The following is a 21,070-nucleotide window of genomic DNA, read 5'->3' on the forward strand; positions in this document are numbered from 1 at the left end:
ATGAAAAAAACCTGTTTGAATAGAAATGGATGTATAACAAAGTTTTCAGCAGATTTAGGAAAACATAGCTATCATCAGTAGAGGAAAGGGTGAAGTACATCATATTTTTGTTAGTCTTCTTTGCTCAGCAATTGCTCCATGGAAAATTCATCAAACTGGGGATATAGGTATGTAGGACAAGCCTATTTTTATACCACAACCTAAACAGATAACCCAAAAAGAAAGCCAGTGACTTTCAAGTGATGTGTTTGGGACTGGTAGTCATATAATCCTAGGGTTCTTCACTGTAGAAATAATGTAGTTGACTCTAATTGAAGTGGTTCATTTCTATGGAATCCTAGGATTTGTAGTTTTACAAGGTCTTTAGCTGCGTCTGCCAAAGAGTGCTAATGCCTCACAGAACTACAAATACCAGAAGTCTGTAGGATGGGGCCATGGCACTTAAAGTTGTATCAAACTGCATTATAACTACAGTGTATATGCACCCTTAATAATTTACCATATTAGGAATTCCACATCTGAATTTAAACAACTGATTCTAACCACCTATACTTAGAAATAAACTTCATCATATTAGCTGAATCCATTCATTGATTTCATTAAGTGTATTCAGGATTCTTCTTAGGGGTGGAATGCTACTTCTTTTCCTCCTCCAGGTGTTGAAGGGCAACTCAATGGCTCCTGAATGTACTGTTGTGGCCAGTCAGTGGCCAGGGGCTGAATCCACCTGCCTTTTTACACCAAGGAGAAGATGTCATTGCCTGTTGGCCCTATAAATAGGTATACAGGTAGAGTTACACACCACTATTGTAACTATTAGATCTTGGCCTTAGACTGATTGCCATTGCCTCTTTGAGTATCCAGCTTCTAGTCCGAGCATGCTGACTTTTATAGCTGAACTAGAGTGGTTCAGAAAAATCAGCCCCAAAGTGCCTTTAGCACGACTATGATACTCACCTGGCAGGCTAAGATCTATTTATTTAGGCAAGTCTTTGATTGACATTTAATGTTAGAACAATGTTGATAGTGGTGTGCTATATCCTTATCTTATACGGGTTTTCATTATATTTTTGGTTTATTTAAACTGTTCTTAACTGTCTGATTTTAATTGTATTTTTGTTTAATAGTTGTTGTTTTTTAAATTGTAATATAACATTTTAGCTAATTTATATTTTAAATTATTGTAACCTACCTTGGATCTCATGGTGGGAAAAAGGCAGAGTATAAATTAAGTGAATGAATGAATGAATCCTCAATATGTTGCAGCCAAAATCCTATGCGAAAAACCAAATGGTGCTGACTTTTATGTGTGGCACCAGCTTTTACACATCCTGTTTGTTGCATGGAACGACAGCTAAAAGTCTGTGCACACTGACTAATCAACACAAATATTTCTTGTACAGGAAAGGGCAGGATTTCAACAGAATTTTCTTCCAATAGTATCTTAAGGTTATGGTTCTGCACACTCTTCCATTAGGAAGCAAATCATGATGCTGAAATAGCAACAGAACTTCCCCCCGCTTTGGAAAGATTGTGATGCCAGGCCATAATCTTAAACAAGCTCATTTTCAGAGTAAGTGAAATATCACTGTCTACTTAGTATATTATAGTTATACAAAATAATTGCCAATTGATGTGAAAGCCTACACAAGCACACTCAGGTATACAAAGGGACTTACTTCCAAGAAAGGTGTGTACAATAAGTTTACAGCCCTGGGAAAGAAATTGATCCAGGTGCCATGTGACTAGTTTTCAAATGTTCTTTAGTGGATGATGGTCCTTTGTAATATAATGCCAGATAAGTAAGCTAACATTTTTCCTGTAATGGCTTCAGATTTAGGAAAAAAGCAAAGGTGTGCTCCAATGTTTCCTGCATTAATGAAGCTCCTTCTGTGTGATTTAATATGGTCCTATCCCTCACAACACAGAGGCTATTAATATTGCTTTTGAGTGTGCTTGAATCTTCTTTAATCTTAAGAAATACATTTAGAAAAGAAATCTGATTCATTTCAGTGTATAATGGGGATAGACAATGTTACCCAAAATAAAATATCCATTATATAACACATACAATATCCATATTAAGCTAGCGGCTGGCAAGCACTAAATCAAATTTAGACATGTACATATTCGGTGAGGAAAGTGTTCCAGCCTATTACAGGGAACCTTTGAAGGAGGGAAGGAAAAAATTGCCTGACATAAAAAAAGACCCTAGATTTGTATTGACCCAGACAGTTTCATTCAAAGTTATGATGATCCCTGTCTTTTTTGATACTGTATTCTGAGCTTCTCCAGCTGTTCAACACATTGTGTCTGGGCTAACTTCAATGTCCGGTTCTCTTCTGTCAGGTCTGCATACTCTTTTGTTAGCCGAGCAGCATCCATGCTTTCTTTCTCAGCTTGATCTAGCCTAATGATCAGATCCCTTCTGAAAAAGAAATGATAAAGGTTAAAGGTACCATTTAATGTTCCAGGGTAGTGCCATAGATGGATGGCACATGGATACTTCGGCTTAGATCTAAAGAACCAGGAGCAAAAGGGGAAATGCATTCATGCTATTCTGTGAACTTTCCTAAAAAGAGCAAAGTGGAGAGCGGGGAGTCTTCTGGATTGGGTGGGGGTGGTTCACAGAAAGGAGCAGGTCCTTCCAGTGCAAGGAATCCAGCAAAGCCAGGCAAATCTTTCTTAAATGTGGAGAAATTTCAGGAATGTGGCTATTTGGGACATTGCTCCCCAATAAGAATTCTGTTCCCCAGTTAAATTTTGTTTCAGTCCCCTCTTAAATTAAATTGCAGTAACTTAAAATTTACAGTTTGGGCATCCAAAGGAAAAGTTACCAAGGGAATGCGAATACAGCAAATGGAAGAGTTCTAGGTGTGATCGATTGTCAATGTCTCGCTTTTTGCAATGCTGGAAATTTGAGGAATGAAGGAAAAATTCATTTGGGGGCAGAATTCTTATGGGAGGGATAATACTCTCATTTTGCCCTATCTGTAGCTTGGGCTTTGAGATATCTCCAGACTCCTTTCTGGAAAGCATCAAACTGATAGCTGCAATATGGTATCTAAGGTGGTATCCAGACCGGCGCTTTGCACCGGCCTGGATATGTGATAGGGTTGCCTCGGGGCATCCTTTACAGACGCCCCGAAACCCTAGCACGTAACTGCGGTGTCAAAATGGCTGCGCCCTGTCTACATGGCCGCCGCCATTACGACATCACAGCTGCACTGAAGACAAACGGCGCGGCACGGATGTGACTGGTGTGTGCCACTGCAGGGTACTTCTGGTGCCCTTTCAGCGATGCCAGAAGGAGCTCTGAAATGGAGCTCCTTTCACCGCACATGTCACTGGCACAGCCTTTAAATAGCCACACCAGCGATACGGAAGAGAAAGGGGCCAAGCGGCCCCTTTCTCTCTTTCCCTGCCGCTGTCAGGGTGTCCTTGGGGCATGAAGCCCCAAGGACACCCCTTTCCAGGCCAAGGCCTGGAGAAGCGGCGGATCAGGGCCTCTGGGGCCATTGAGGCCCCGATCTGTCAGGGAAAGGGGCAGTCTGTATCCCACCTAAAAGATGTAGAATTGATTGGATGGGAGGCAAATCTCACCAAGTGTATTACATACATTTTGGTAAAGGAGGGTCAGGTGAAGTTGGAAGAGAAAGAGCAGGTTCTTTGCATTCACTGTATAGCCCAGACTTTACAGTCATCTTTCTAGGAGTCCTCTTTTGTTTTGGTAGCTTTATTCAGCCTTGCTGCATACCCATAATAATTCAACCAAACTATTTACTATTATTGGAAAATAATCACAGAGTAGGTGGAGTAGGAACAAGTAGCTCTAGAGTCTATTCTATTCTTATCAGTGTCATAGAAGACCAAAACCAAATGCTCATAAACTTTATGGTGATAAATTAATAGTGTGACAGATACTGATAGATCTGGACAATCACACAGTGAATCTGCAGTTCTTAATAAACTTATAGGAAACCACACAGGAAAACAAACTTAAATATTTAGGGCTATGCTTACATGAACTCTGATTAAAGAACTAGGGTTATTCTTTGAGCCAGCTGGACATAACCAACTGCCGTCAAGATATTTGTCATAACAAGAATTGCTACAGAGTGACCATTCAGGTCCTCCTCATGATCACAAAAGTAATGGCTGTTGCATGTGCAATTTACCAAAGGTGCATGGTGGAATTTTAGCTAAGCTATAAACACACCCCAGGACAAGCCAGACTTGAAGCAAACAAATGAGAAAAAGCAAGTAAATATACTGTATCTTAAGAAACAGAAATACTCAAAAATGCCTCAGGGGCTGTGCAGACCGCCCCTAAGGGGTGGCCTGCAGGTATGTCAGATTGGGGCTGTGGCAAATGCACACTGTGGCCCCGATCCAGCCTTTCCAGAGTGCACTATCCATGCTTGAAGGCACTCCTTTGATGCTGCATTGTGCAAAATTAAAGAATGCAGTTTGGTTTTATTTAAAAACAACATTTACATTAATCAAACACAGCCTGGTGAAAGCTTTGTATAACTATAATATCCAGAAGGAATTCAAGTGTTTGCTGTTGTGAATATTGTCACAATGGATTATATTTCCCAGTGTCATGCAATTAAAGAAATGCCCTGATATGTCCAAACCTCAGGCAGCTAGATTTCAGCCAATGAGATGTTCCTCACTTCTTTGCCTGAGACTCCTTAACACTTGGAGATCCTTTACCTTTCACTGACATGAGCAATGGCCCTCCGGTTTATGGCTCATTAAATGACCCCTAACACTGAGGATCCTTCTGAAGAGATTGTGGCTTAGCCTATGCAAAAGTTTATCCCTCAGGATGATCTTGTTATGTCAATACGAGATGCATCTACACTGTAGAAATAATGCAGTTTTGACACCACTTTAACTACCAAGGTTCTATTCCACAGACTCCTGGGTTTAGTAGTTTTGTGAGGCACCAGCACACTCTGGCAGACAAAGCTAAAAACATTGTTAAAACTACAAATCCTAGGATTCCATAGGGTGTAGTTACAGCACTTAAATTGGTGTCAAACTGCATTATTTCTATAGTTTAGATGCATCCATGGTGTGAAATTTCCGGCTTGAGAGCTTTAGGTTGAAATTCATACCAGAAAATGATTGCAATGGCTTCCAACATGTTTACAATCTATAGTAGCATGAGTGGTAGCCATGGTTATTTAGGGTAAATGCCTCGGCAGTCCCATTATACACTTTTCCCTTATTCCCCAGTTGAAGAAAACCCAGTTTGTTTATTCAGTTAAATAATCATACCTGTCTCCCATGTGTTTACACCTCCATGTTAGAATCTGATCAAATCTGCCATTAGTTGTGTGTATGGTTGGATAATTAGTTATTAATGTAGCAATATAGGAGGCATTTTTTAAAAAAATTGTAGAACATGTGTACTGTAGATTTGGGGAATGATCAAATGTGTAGTGTTGAGAAAGAACCTTGATGGTGGTTTACAGTGAAGATAATTGCTTGGCACAGATGTACAGATGCGTGGGTGATGTGGTTCCTTACAGGAGAAAAGATATAGATATAGAACTCAAAGTTTTTAAGGGGATGGATTAGACCAAGAAGGATGATACATAGATATGCATTGATTTATGGGTGAATCATAGCCAAGCCCGCAATTAGGGAAAGGAATTGTGAATATGGGATAGGTGTCTGGAGATGATAGCAATTCTGTGGAATGTTTTGGTCCCAAAACACATGGGCCAAATAAAGCGGCTTGCAGACACTTTGGGAGAGTGGTGTTTATATGACGCATGCCCCCAAAGTTTCTGGAAGCCATTCCAAGGCCGCCAAAGACAGCCCAAAGCCACCACAAAAAGGAGCCAACTAAATCCGGCTCATGGTGGCAGCAAACTTTGGGAGTGGGCTGTGCAGTCACTGTGATCACTACCAGAGGCCACTCTTTATTGGTTGTGTGCTTCACCCCTAAGTTTTCCAAGTTTTTTAAAAAGTGTTTACCACACTTTCCTTCTGCCTAAAAATACCTCTATAAATTCAAGTTCTTTATTTTATTGTTTTGGAATATACTCTTTACTTACCTGAATCCAAATATTTATCTAGCTTTCTAAAGTCCTTCCAAGATCAAAAGTATGGTAAATAAAAATCAGGAGAGATGCTTGCATCAAAATCAGGAAAAATGGGGAAGGAGTACATTTCATAAGGAAAAAGAAGCCATCCACTATATATATACACACAAACATATTTGAAAAGCAGAATTAATCTTTCATTAGATATGGGAGGATGGCTTCTTTGTGCAGGTATTATTTATCTGTGTATGTGACAAACAACAGTTAGATAGGACGCAGAAGGAATAACTCACTTACTTCCTTTCTTCAAGCAGTGCAATTTCCTTTTTGACTTCATAGTATTCTTCTGCAATTTGGCAATGCTGTTTGAACACCTGCATAGATTCTTTTGAATCATGGCAAGGAGGCAGGGGCTTCATAAACAAAGGGGAAAATAGTCTAAGGTACTTTACATTCAAGAAGAATACATAGAAATAGAATTTAAATCGAGACCAACATTTTAACATAATTATTTCTTTTGTTAGACAAGCTGGAACATTATCTCAATGAAAATAATATGTTACAAAAGAAAAGGCAAAGATTTCCCTCTATGCAAAGTAACATGAAATTGTCTTCTTTCCAGAAACCTTCATAATTGTCCTTTACTATTTGCAAGGCAAATTCTTGTAAAAGAAGAGTTTTTATTAAAAAGTTGTATTTTAACAAGGCTATTTACCTATCCAACAAAGCCTATCACCAAAGTGGAAATGTTGAGCATAACAATGACAGCTCTGTGCTATACCCATTCTGTTTTCTCAAAAGGATGTTGTTCTTCTCCATTTAGAATCACACATGATAACTGTCATACAAGGGTTGCTGTTCAACACAAAATTAAGATGAATTCATATTTTGAGAAGAGGAAAAACATTAGTTGGAAATAAATGAGGATGTATAGGGGTTAGCAATGTAAAGAATATTACTGTAGTTTCTCATTGTTGATGAAAAAAGGTATCAAGACCTTTTACTGAGAAAATTGTTACCTCACACTGAGATTTTTTTCTCATTTGGGGGCTTTTTCATAAAAATTTCATTGTTGTGTGCGTGCGCGCACACACACACACACCACATTTTTTAATGCAAAATCAAGGCTTTTTACATACAGTTCCCCCCCCAACAAAAAAGTCCCATAGTGTGATAAATAACTGAAAAACATTTTTAAAAAACTCTAGTTATCTCAGTGGGGAGAAAACTTTTAAAACTATTCATTCTTAATGAAATTAGTGAAGATTTATATCCTTTTTATTTGTCTGGTGGGGAGGGCCTGTTCAAAATCAGTCTCTTCAGCAAATAAACAAGAATGGCTATCTATGGAGTTTATCACATGGGGGAAGTCCCTGCAAAAACGGGATTTAAAAGCTGAAAAAAATGCAAAAGTGGGTTGATTTTCACACACATCATTGTTAAACTGGTGTTAACCCAAATGGAAAGTAGACAAAAGCCACTGCTTTTTACTGTTGGGATTTTCCAAAAGTAAAAAGGAGCGGTCTTTGTCTACTTTTCGTCTACTTCCCATTAGCGTTAACACCACTTTAACAACAATGTCATGTGAAAATTAATCCACTTTTGTGGTTTCCCCCCCTCTGATTTAAACCCTTGTATCTGCACAGGTTTTTCCCTGTCTGATAAACTCCTATGTTTATTTCAGTAACAGTGATATATAAATGAAATATCACATCTGTAGATGAAAAATATTTCATCCTGTGAAATATTAAGGTTCTTATTGCATATCACAACCACGTTACAATACACTGACTCAGAGCCTGCATCATTGCCTATGATTTGTAATTTAATTATGCCAAAGATATATCCCTGTCAAGCAACAAAGCCATGTCAAATAAATGTGACAATGAGCTCCAGGATACAGTACAAGGCATCCCATTGCATAATGGAGGTTCCCCTTGCATGACAAAGCACCATGCAATGTGGCTGAGTGCCAATGAGGGGATGCACCTGTTGCACTGTTGGGATTTTTTGCCCCACCATGACTCCCTCTTTTGCATACATCAATGTTCAATGGCAGCCTACCATCAGAAATGTCATGCCTTTGTGCTTCACCCTTGTTATGCAACAGTCAGGGTCACTTTGTCTGCCTCTTTTCATTGGATGCCTAAAGTATATTTCTAAATGTTCAGTTGAAGTCTTACGTTACTGCAATGCTAGCCATTTGGGCAAAGGAGGATTGTTGTTTTTTCATTGGGGAGGGCAGAATTTTTATTGAGGGTGGTATTGCCCTCAGCCCCTTCCCCAACTACATCTGTTATATCCCCACTCATTAACTCTCTGGACATTTGCAGATGTCTTCCCTCCTTTGACATAAAGTTCATTTCTTTTCAAAAATTCATTTTCAGTGCAATCCTATCTGTGTCAACTCAGAAGTAAGACATCTTATATTCAGTGGGGCTTGTTGTAGTTGGATATAGGTTGCAGTGCATATTATCTCTTACTATGTTATAATCTTAATGTAAATTAGGCGCGGTACAGACCGCCATAAAGCGGCGTACTTGCGCCAATTATAGGGTTAGGGAGTGCACACCAATAATAATAATAATAATAATAATAATAATAATAATAATTTATTTATATCCCACCCAATCACAAGGAATCTGGGCGGGTTACAGCAATAAAAATACAGATAACTTAAATACACCAATCGCACGCTCCCTAACCCTAATTCATGTGGATGGTGCCATCGTTATGCAGTGCCATCCACACAGGGCTCATGATGATGTCGTCATGCACACACCATGTCCAAAAGGTATGGCATGCGTGTGATGTCTCCTCACCGCTGGAGGGTGCTTATCGCGCTCCTTTTTGGGAGCAGATCGTTCCTGTGGCAACCACATGGCCGCAGGAACAATCCTGAGAAGAAAGGGGCTGCCCCTTTCTCCTCATGGCTCCTGGGGTGTCCGGGGGCATGAAAGGATACCCCTTTTCCACGCCGGAACAACAGCGGATTGGGGCCACAGGGCTGCCGGTGAGGCTGCCCTGGCCCCAATCTGGTGAGAAAAGGGGCGGTTGTGGTTTGTACCGCGCCACAGCTCTCTTTCAGATTGAATAAAAACAAAAAAGCAGAAGATAGTTTTGCTCCAATATTTCTTGGAATTAAAAATAAATCCATTTGAGGTGGAAATAAACTGTTGCAGATGCTACCAGGAATTGCAAGAAAATAGCCCAGGACTACATTTAGGTTTTGTTTGGACACACACACACACACACCACCCTCAGAACTACAGAAACAAATACTGCAATTGCTAGCAACCACCTAACACATTTGCCCTGTCTGCAGGAAATGAAACTTATATTGGAGTAATTATTTTCAATAAGTTTTGTCCATGCTTTGGGGGAGAAATAGAGAAGGGTCCATTTATTCAGACTGAGAAAAAGTGCTGCATACCCACAAGAGTGACAAAAGTGCAGTGTTCCTAAATAGTGGTCAGGGAAAAGAGGGATATCTATGCTTCTCAGCAGTTCCTGAGGGTCAATAATAGTGGACAAGCCACCCATTAAGGACACTTGGCCTCCACTAATGATCTTATCCTGCAATGTCCAAATGCAAGGGTGAATTGGGTGTATTGTGCGCTTCACAGCTGGGAATAGCTACTTTGGCAGATTATAGCTTTCAGAATCCTACAGCCAGCATGCACTGGTCTTGTTGGCTGGAGGATTTAGGGTAGGGTTATAGAGTGACATTTCTAAGCTGTTGTTCATGTATGGAACATTGCAAAGTCATGCAGAACAACAAGGAAGCCTCTATGTGAGTTAAGTGTGTACCAAGTAATACTCTGCAGAATCCTTTGTAATATGGAGGGCTTCCATGACAGGACTACAGGCCTCTTAGTGGACATGATAGATATAGACATTTAAACATCTGCTAGCATGGTGTCATCAGAGGCTAGCCTGAAGATAGAGCGCCCTCCCTCCATAACTGTCATCTTTCGGCCGGTGAGGGAGAGAACAGGCTGGTTCAGTGTCATCAGAGGCTAGCCTGAAGATAGAGCGCCCTCCCTCCATAACTGTCATCTTTCGGCCGGTGAGGGAGAGAACAGGCTGGTTCAGTGTCATCAGAGGCTAGCCTGAAGATAGAGCGCCCTCCCTCCATAACTGTCATCTTTCGGCCGGTGAGGGAGAGAACAGGCTGGCTCAGTGTCATCAGAGGCTAGCCTGAAGATAGAGCGTCCTCCCTTCATAACTGTCATCTTTTGGCCATTGAGGGAGAGAACAGGCTGGCTTAGTGTCATCAGAGGCTAGCCTGAAGATAGAGTGCCCTCCCTCCATAACTGTCATCTTTTGGCCGGTGAGGGAGAGAACAGGCTGGCTCAGTGTCATCAGAGGCCAGCCTGAAGGAAGGAGACTCCGCCCTCCATAACTGTCATCTTTCAACTGTCAAAGTGTACTAGGCTATAGAACTATAAATCTAGTTCTATAGCCTAGTATGCATTGGTCACATCAGCTCTTTTACCCATTTGCCACATGAGCTTTTGATTTTATCTTAGGGCTCTGCACACAGACCACAGCACATTTGTCTGTCTGCAGGACTGACTAGATTTTACCCATCCCTCCCATTTTTATCCAACTTTTCTAGTTTGTTTCAAATAAAACCTTTGCTATTGTATGGCCACTCCTTGCCTGACCAAGGGCAACATTTAATGAAGTTATTCTGGTAAGATGTTTTCAGTCCTGTTGATTGAACACTATCTTAATTTAGATTAAGCCCCGTGCTCACATGTTGCCCATAACTATAAACTGTGTGCAACAGTTCAAAATAGGTATTCCTGAAATCATTAAGCAAACTTCTTGAAGTTCAGCCACGGGTTACTTAAATCAAAAGAAAGGATTTAAGTTAGTTCATCCCTTGCTTAATCAAGAAGTAACAAGAATTCCTCTGAAATAAAAAAGAAACAGTTATTTTTGCCCCTGCCTCTCTTTTTAGACTCCTCTATTTGTGGGGGAAAGTGCTTGGAGTCACTGTACAGGGAGTGTCAGTGCACATTCATTCTTATGTCCACATTTTAAAAATGGTCCAACATCCAACCTTCAGTAGTGGCATATATACTGTAAGAAGAAAGGCAAATTAAATCCCTCTCCAAAAATAGTTTGCTTAGGGAGAGCAAAAACATATGAAACGGCTGATGCCTGCTCCTAATTCTTTTTTGCAATAAAGTCAAATACGACTGACATTTTCTACTTCACTTGTGAGGCTACAATTTCATTTTTTTTTTTTTTTTACATGTCTTCCCTCCTTCATTCTCACAACAGCCTATGAAGCTAAATTAATTGACAGGTATTTCACCACAATCATTTAATAAGTTTCATGGTTGTGTTCAAATGTGTCACCATGATTCAAATGTGTCACCCAGTACAATCATTAGTGTGCTCTTGTGTCACTCAAGAAAGATCAATATATATTGTAGGGCTTGAAAGTGTGCAGAAAGGGGATACCAAAAAAAATTGGAAAGGAAAAAGGCTGAAACTGGGTATGGTCTTGAGAACTTATCAATTTCAAAACCCATAATACTAGACAACCAAAAGGAAACACACACATACTCAACCACACACACCTATGAGAAAAGGTAACATTTCAGTATTTTAGCTTAGAAAAAAGGTGAAAAAGGGAAGTTGTGGTAGAGGTATATAAGATTATGTAGAGTATGGAGAAAATCTCGGAATTCCATAGCACAGAACCATGGCAATTGACTGGGTTATTTCTGTGTTGCGGATGCAGACTAAATGATAAGAAATTCTGGACTATACAGTAAAAGGAAACACTCCTTTAGTCAGGTTATAGTTAAACTATGAGATTCAGTGTCATAAGATGTAGTGATTATGACCATCAATGTGAATGGCTTTAAACAGAGATCAGCCCAATTAATAGAGACAGAGGTAGGTGGTGGAATAGATGTTAGCAGGGCATTGACTGCTCTGGGTTTTAATCCAAACCTTAAAAGAGCTCTCCAAGGTGCCAAATCCTACTCCTAGAATAAGTAAAACTCCTAAAACACATACTCAGACAACTTTATTGGTGTTTGAGGAATATTAGAATTACTATGGTGAGATGCTAAGTTGCTTCATCCTTTAATTCCTGGAACTGAATGCTTCATGTTCTACATTTTGTCTTGTTAAATTCGTTTTGTTTTCATAGCAAATATGGGCATGATGATGTGGTTTTTCCACAGTAAAGTACAGCTAAATAAAATGTGTTGTTGTCTTTTAAAAAAATAATAGGAGAACCCAAATTTTTCAAACTTACACCGTTTTTTAAAAAGTAAATTAATTCAGCATACACCTAGTATATAAGCAGTTTCTGCTCCAAACATATTTAGAGAGCTAAAATGTATCTCATTATACTGAGATCTTCCATGCATTTGTATTTCTCATCTACAGCCAGCTATTGCATGTTCAAATTATGTATTTTTTTCTGCCCAAATCATCATTTTAAAAATCACCCAAATATCTTAATGCCTGAAGTCAAACAAGATACTGTCTACGTGAAGTCACTAGGCACAACATTATGGCTGCATTGAATCACAATTGTAAAATTTTCCAAATTTGAACATTGTTGCAGGAAATATCACAGTCACTGGAGTAGGAAAAACCAGCTGAATGTACCTTTGATATACATAAAAAACTAGTGGATATCTCCTTGCACAAAGTTCTTCATAATACAAGCAGTATAACTTAAGGTTACATTGCCACATATCACACATATGATCCTGACCTCTAGGAAATGTCACCCCAAAAAGTAACTTTTCCAAGCACTGGATTTTGAATTTTCCTAGCGTGAGGGCTGGGGATGCAGAGAATGATTTGACCAAATGTTCATAAAATTTCCCCCAAATATCAAGGAGAAATGATTTCATGAAATGGCTTCTCCATCAAGTGTGTTTCTACTCATCATTTCATTGATGTTTTAGTATAATAGTTTGAGAATAAGTCCCACTGGATTCAGTGGGTCTAGCTTCTGACTGAACTGTCAATCTCATATGCCTGCCTAAACTCCACCAACCCACCAGGGGTCATCTTTTTGCTATAAAGTAAAGCATCTCTGAAGAGTTTTTGCAAGATATACATACAGACAAAAAAAGAAGACACATAAATTTTTTAATCTTTAGTAATCTAGGTTTTAAAATAAGGCTACAAACCATCACTTTATATTTTTAACAAGCTTACTTGTTAAAATCACTGCCCCTTCTTTGAAAGTTATTTTAATCTGTTGCACATCTCAAAGTGACTTGTTCCTGGAGCAACAAATCTGACACACTATAAAATGGTGGGTTCTTCTATACTGTATTCAACTGCTGTTCAGCATAATGGCAGCCCATAGTGAGTAGCAAAGGAAGCAGCTATTTTGAATTTCCCAGAATTAAAAAAAAAAGCCTCTAAGAAAGGGACTTTCTAGGAAAAATAAAATGGCTGTAACTCCAAATCCCTTCATCTCTCCCTCAACTGCCAGAATTACTGTACATCTGACCCCAGAATAGTCCCTTTTGAAGTGGATGATACGGCTGAGAAATTGGCTTTGTCAGTTCAGGATAGATAACCTGAACATTTCTCAGAGAGCTTTTTGGAAGGACTGATAAGAAAGGCAAGATGAAAAACATGCATATTGCTGCAGGGGGGAAAAAGCCTGAACGTGCCAGGAAGGCACCCATTACATTCCTTTTATTCCAACAAAAATGTTCAGACTTAGGACTGCATCATACCAGATTCATAAGGCACCAGAATACCGTTAGTCTCACAAATGCAAATGTAGCAGGTTGGGGACAATTATTATCACACAGCTCTTCAAAAGTGTGAAGGTCTGTCCCAGCCTCTGCCTTCCTCACACCAGCCTCCATAGCCTCACCTTCCTGCCCTAATCTCATCCCAGCATGCTTTTCAGTCTGTATTTATTTTTATTAATTTTAATTTTTAGTGCAATCATAGCAGTCCAGTAAGTAAAAAATAAAGAAAGAAAAGAAAATACATTTTTTAAAGTAAAACAACAACAACAGCCTGCTTTGGAAAGTGAGGGGGTAGAACAGGAGAGGAGCAAAACTACGTGACTGATCACTCGCACTAGGTGATTGCCTGCATATAGGAACTGCTTCAGATGGAACTTAGCACATGCTTTCAACAGTGAAAAAGCAGCACACTTGAGGTGTGTGACAAAGTTGTTAGGCAGACCTGGCTTGGTGGTAGATCTGGTTGCATGGGAATTTATAATTTATTTATTTATTTATTTCATATTTCATTTTTATGCTGCCTTTCTCCCAGAAAGGGACCCAAAGTGGCTCACAAAATAAAAACACTTTAAAAACTTTACTACAATTTTTTTTAAAAAAACAAAACAATTAAAACAGTCTAGTTAAAACAATATATAATTAACATTAAAAACCCATACAATATTTATTAATAAAAGCCAGTGTGTGTGTGTCTGAGGAGGAGACAAGGAGCTTTCAGTTAAAACCAGATTAGGATTCTGACAAGAGAAGGAGTTCAGTTCAGTTTAGTCCAGAGGTGACTGTGATTCAGTTAGACTAGACAAGACTGGTCAGTATTCCTACTGAGAGGGAGAAAGTAAGGTACAGAGTATTTAATAGCCTGCAATTATTGTTATTAATGTAACCACACTAAGGATCTTATCTCTTGGTTTATTAATTTGACTTACCTCTCCCAGTTTAAATTTCAATTTGGGCTACATCTTGATCTTATTAGAAGGTTCTTGCCACCTGAATATATCCCGGGTACATCCTCGCTTCCAGGAGCACTCCAGCAGCCATTTTCTTAAGCCGGAAAATTGTATTCAGGTGGCAAATTCAGCGGCAGGATGCAGAAATGAAATTTAAACCAGGAGAGTTAAGCCACATTAATAAACCAAGCTATAAACTCTTAAGATTGAAGTAACCTACATAAGATATGTACTATGTTATTTAATGTTATTTAATAAAGTTACTGTTCTTTTTTTTTTTACAGTAGATGTCGCTATCTGAGTGATTTCTATAAACTATAAAGAAAGGCAAGCACACCACCCAAACATTACACAGGTCTGTGGGGCCCTGGCCCTTATACATTTCAAAATAGTGTTAGTAAGATAAATGTAGAGCAAATATCAGTACCTAGGGGCCTTCTGTGGAAAGAGTTAAAAGTAACTTAAAGTTTGAGAGGAGATCCTATTGCAAGAGGCATTGACATGTTTTGCCTGTCAATAAAAAGGAGCACTAAAAGAGTGGATGGACTACAGAATAGGTACTGGATAGACAGAGAAGTTTATCGCACTGGGCTTGTGGGCCGTTCTCAGAATGGCCCGGCAGGAAATGGAACGAGTGGGGGACGGATTTTACTGCACACTACAGTCCCTCACTCGTTCCGTTCCCCCTCTCTTCTGTTCCCATTCCGTTCCAGAGGGAACGCTTTTTGAGAACTGTGCAGTAAAATCCGTCTCCCACTCGTTCTGCACTTGTTCCTGCTCCTTCTGTTCCGTTCTCAGAATGGACCCAGGAGGAACAGTGCGATAAACTTCATAGTGTCAAGTGATAAGGTATGGCCACAGACACTAGTGTTCCACTCTAATCCCAGATTTCAAGACCAGTGTGATAAAGTCATTAGTTTATGTATTGCCACAGACAGTGATGAAGTTACAAAATTGGCAGCCAATGTGGGCCATTCCGTCACACTGGTAGTTTGTTGGAAATATGCCTAAGACAGAACATTTGGGTCATTTGACTGGCTAACCCTGCCTGCTGCCAATTGTTATAGCTCTGTTGCTGCCACAAGCAATAGCATTGCATCTAAGTTTAAGACAGATTTCTAACTGAGGGAAAAATTCATGCCACTGCTTGATTAGCCTCAGCCATCCACCCCCAAACACTTCAAGAATTTCACTTTGGTAGCTTGAGAATGAAACTGTGAATGCAGGATGGTATTTGGGCTTTAACTTTACCCTTTCCTTCCTATTCATGTTTTTCCTGGCCTACACAGATTTCAAGACATTTGAGCAAAGACTGTGCCAAATGTCTTGTGCCAGAACTGTATATTGTGAAGCATCCAATATTTCACAGATCAAAATTGGGACACATGTGACCAAGCAACATCAGAGTGTGGTCAAGATGGCAAAAGTTATTAATGAGGAAGCACACACGCTAGGAAAGGGTGCAGTAGTTTGCTTTTGCCTGAGTCTACTGGGAAGGACAAGATTCCACCCTCTCCTCCCCACTGAGCTAATTGAGTACCAACTATTTTTGCAGTTTGGACTCAGTTGAAGTTAGGGGGGTGCGGAAGCACCGCCCCTTCCTAACCCTAGTACGTATAGAATACGTACTATATGGCGGTTTGTATCCTGCCTTAGAGAAGCAGTTCCAGAGTCCTACTCTATAAAGGGTGCCAAGGTGTACATAGAAACAATTATAATCTCCTCCCACTATCTGCCTAGTGGAAGTCCATTTACAACACCACCTATAGCCAACTGTCCAAGTCCCCCAGATACAATATAAGGTATGCCCCCCCCAAAAAAAAACAAGTAAAGGGAGAAATTTCCTACCTAGTCCCAAAGCAACCAACAAAGCTCACACTACACTGTGGGCAGGAGAGTGGGCCATAAAGCCATGCATAGAAAGAAGCACATGGAGGGGCAGGCAGGCCTTTCATTGCCTCTAGTTCCCTCACCCCTTCCTGCACAGCATCCTGGGCGCATCACACCTGATGCAAAGGCTTCTCATCTCTCTCCGTGAAGGCCATCAAAAGTGCCCCCTCTCCTTTAGCACCATGTGCCACATGGGTCCAAGACCCCAGTATGAGGCTGTGGTGAGGACTTTGGAAAAACAATGAATTTGGGATAAGATTGAGGAACAAAGCTACTGCCTAGTAAAGGGTGTGGCACAGAAAAACATAGGTTGGAATAAGATTTTAAAAATGGGGTTCAGAGCCCAGAGAGGAGAACAAAGACAGGTCAGGTAAGTTGCTTGGTGTTATATTTAATTGGGGCATGTGATTTCTACTCCACATTTAATAGGGTACTATGTTTTTCACTTGGCTATTTTAAAAAGAAACGAAATGCATGCTTTTGATTTCTGCTCAGTACTCAGTTTACCTTAGAGTATGTTTAGGCTTTCATGAATGTTTCTATTGTTATCCACTCAATAAATCCCCTTTCCAAAACCAGAAAACTTTTTATTCCTGGCTTAAAATGCCCTTGTTGTCCCTGCTACAGGCCCCCTTCTGGTTTCCTAAAAGAGAAAGGCAGCCCATCTGTCTAAGAAATCTGTCATTTCCTTCTTTCCATGCCTCTCATTCTCCTAATGTCATTTTTAGTCAACCACTTGCATGGGCTGCTTACTGAAATTTTAATAGCTCATGGCCTCCATCAATATTCCATTTGCATCTTTAGAGCTATCCATCTGATTTAGGCTGTCTCCAATCATGGTCAAACCTGAGTTGGAGTCAAAAGTTGTGTCAGCAGTAGAATTTGATCTCAGCTTGATGTATGTCCTCAGTGCTCTATGATAAATTTTACAGAACTCTGAAGTTAATAATGACAAATGACTTGTTATTCATTATTAATAGACATTCCACCTAAATGTTATGAAAAACTTCCTGATAGTATGAGCTGTTGGGCAGTGGAATTTGCTGCCTTGGAGTATATTGGAGTCTCCTTCTTTGAAGGTTTTTAAATAGAGTCTGTATGGCCATCTGTTGAGAGTGTTTTGATAGTAAGTTCCTGCATGCCAGGGATTGGACTGGATGGGCCTTGTGGTCTCTTCCAACTCTGTGATTCTGTAATCAGCACTCTTTTGGGATCAGCTCTCCATCCATGGCAAATGCATGTTGAGAAAAAAAAATCTGCTGTGCAATCCTATGCAGGTCCCACTGAGTTCAACTTCACCAAACCACAAGTAAGCATGTACAGGATTGTAGTCTGAAACATCCAAACACATGTTCCCCACAAACTAAACACACATTGAATCATTCGCCGGTGGTAAATGACTGATAAATTATATTGGTCTAAACCAGCAATTTTTTCTGATTATTTGTTTTTCCACTTTTGTATTTTGTGCATTTTTAGCTATGTTTTTTAACTGTTGTAAGCAACTTTGAATTGCATTCTGGGAAAAAGTCAGGATATAAATAAATAGAAGAAGAGCAGGAGGTGGTGGCACAAACAAAATTTGGAAAACAGACCATTCCACCACCACCACCACCCCAATCAAATCCAAATCTCATTCCAGAAATCCAATTTCTGGCTAGCCTTGTTAACTAAAATTGGAAATCAGTATAATTTTTGTTTGCCAGTAAGTATGTTTTGCAGACTTAGTATCCCGCTATGACTGGCTTAAGCCTATCAAATTTCAAACATACAGACATTTAAGAATTCTCAGCCAGAGCACTCTTGTGTCTCTTTAAACTACAAATCCCAGCTTTCCATATGATGCAGCCATGGCTATTAAAGTGGAATTTCATTGCTACAACTGTCTAGCATGAAAGGATCCCTACTATTTGCATCTAGAGGAACATACCCTCCAACTCTCTCAATTTAAGACAGTCTCAATTAACCCTCTGTCATCCCATGTTTTCAGTTGTTTTTAAAAATGTTCCAGTTTCTCTCTATCTCACACTTTCCCTCTTCATCCCCAGCTTACTTCAGTGGCCGCAAACTGGGTTCAAGTACAATAATAGTTTGCACCAATTAACTCAGTGACAGGGGGGGTGGGTGGGTCACAATCTTGCTTTCTTAGTAGGCTCAGGCAAAAGCAAACTGCTTCAACCCCATCTAACTTGTGTAGTCTTCCTCATTAATTTTGCCATCTTATTCACATTTCATTATTGTCTCTATTCACTATCTTTCATATAAGACCTATTGAAGATTTTTAAAGGGATGTGAGGTATGGAGGTGCCATCCAGGAATGCAGACAAAGAATTGTGAATTATTTTTGGACAGAGCAGAGTAGATGGGGTGAGCTTTTCCCCTTCCATAGTCATTGCGAAGAAAGTCCCATTCTATGCAGTGGAGCTTGCTGCCAAATAATGGAGCACAGGAGCACAAGCCTTAGTTGGGTAGAATATTTTTTCCACATTTTTGCATCAAATCCAATTTTCCTGCAATAAGACAAATGTTGCATAAAGGTGCTGACTGACAATAGTCACAGAAGAAGAAAAACTCTGCTTTCAGGAGTAAAGGGAGAGGGTCTTTGTACTGCCTCTGCACCTGCAGTCTAGTAAAGACCCTTTTCCTGGAGAGAGAGAATGGGTCTACAATTACTAACATGGTACTTGCAAACAAGTCCATTTCTGAAATGCTACACAGGTTGTGCATGTTAACAACAACAAAAATCCTAGTGGTTAATTATAGACCCTATGCCAGTACCTGGCATACTGGAGCATTTGCTGGGACCCATATTATATACTGTAGCAAAAGCCACTAGTTCTTGCCTAGTCCACTACCTGGACCTCCACCTGCTGCTGCTAGCCTCTTTCAGAGCCTGATAAAGCTCCCAGAATCCCTCAAGCAACATGGCTAGTGGTCATCTGGTCTGTGGGATTTCTGCTCTAGCTTTTCTAGGTTCTGCTCTCCCTTACAGGCTTTGCTAACAGCATTGCAGCTCATGTCATCACATCACTCACAAACAAGTGCAAAGGGAAGGATAAGCCCATTCTTTTCTTGAAGCATTCATGAGCACATTTACCAAGCAGCAGGGGCCATCTCCCATTCCACAATTATAGGACTAGGAATCCATTTTAGCTGCCATTGTTTCACCCTATGGAATCCTGGGATTTGCAATTTAGAGAGGGACATTTAGAATACTCTCAGCTAAGATTCCATAGGATACATGGTAATTAAAATGAAATGATAGTCCTATAATTGTGTAGTCAGAAAGATCTCAGAGGAGTACAATAAGTCACAGCCATTGCTGCAGGAGCCCACTTTTGCAAGAGAAGGGATATTGGTGACTACTACTGGGTCACTACAATGAGACACAAATGGGAAAAAACAGTTTTCAGAAGATATGATTTGAAAAAGCTGTGAATTATTTAAATGGCATGAAGGTTAGGCAGCTAATGCTTCCTATCAACTTCTTAAAATATATTTTTGAGCAGAGATTCATAAATACACATAAGAACATATCCCACTATAAGGACATGAACTTTGCTGAATACAATTACTTGAAGTACATTCTCAAGTGCCTTGCTGAAATAAGAAACCAGATTCAGAAATGACATCATCTAGCTAGAGAAAGAAAGAATGCACTTTCCACATTTGGTTATTTGCAGGAAAGGCTCTCACAGCCATTCTCTGTTCCCCTATATGAAAATGAGACCAGAATGGGAAAATGTTGGTTGATCAGTTCTGCTTGTCTCCTATCAGTTTCCTTTTTAAGTTTCCTTGTTCCCTGAGGATTGCCTTGTCACAGTGCAGCAATGACATTAGAACCCAATGTACTCCCACCCATTCCCACAAATTGCTGACATCCAGGCTAAAGAAAGTGTCACCAACACCTTTTTACTTGGAATATGACAAAACATTCAGAGTTTTGTCGGTGGCAGTATCCGACTCATGGTAACCCTATCATGGGGGGGGGGGGGGGGTTCTTGGCAAGATTTGTTCAGAAACTTGAATAAACTGCCTGAGTCTGAGAGCATGTGACTTGCCCAAGTTCACACAGTGGGTTTTATGGCCGAGCTGGGAATTGAACCCTGGTCTCCAGACTCATAGTCCAACACTCAAACCATTATGCTATGCTGGCTCTCATGAGAATTACAGCTACCTAATACATGTGAAGGTGTATTATTACTACCTCTACAGACAAGAGACAATAAAGAAAGGGGATGGAAACAGAGGCAGTGTGATGTCTCTGTAAACATGTATGCATCGTGTATGTGTATGCATACATACACAGGGCTTGGGATAGCTTCATGTACACAAAGCTCTGTTTGCTCAACACAACCCCTACAGGTTTTGGGCTTAAGGTTTCTAAGGCCCAATATAGATGGGCAGGAAG

The 21,070-nt window shown here is 40.0% G+C and overlaps 1 protein-coding gene across 3 annotated transcripts in view; it reads right to left on the reverse strand.

Moving 5' to 3' along the window:
- Window positions 1-21,070, reverse strand: part of MAP3K7CL (MAP3K7 C-terminal like) — a 40,718-nt gene continuing 19,648 nt past the window's right edge. For 2 of the 3 annotated variants that reach the window (XM_089512141.1, XM_089512143.1), the window contains 2 exons: window positions 6,360-6,475; window positions 1-2,428 (listed from right to left, as the gene is read on the reverse strand). In XM_089512141.1, the coding sequence (XP_089368267.1) occupies window positions 2,248-2,428; window positions 6,360-6,475 (297 nt within the window). In that variant the 3' untranslated portion in view covers window positions 1-2,247. Of the gene's footprint in view, window positions 2,429-6,359; window positions 6,476-6,777; window positions 6,838-21,070 lie in introns of those variants that run through there. The other variant, XM_089512144.1, reaches the window with a different exon arrangement.

This window comes from Sceloporus occidentalis, unplaced genomic scaffold (assembly GCF_023333645.1).
Source record: "Sceloporus occidentalis isolate IW3139 unplaced genomic scaffold, rSceOcc1.0.p SCAF_2, whole genome shotgun sequence".
Classification (NCBI taxonomy): domain Eukaryota; kingdom Metazoa; phylum Chordata; class Lepidosauria; order Squamata; family Phrynosomatidae; genus Sceloporus; species Sceloporus occidentalis.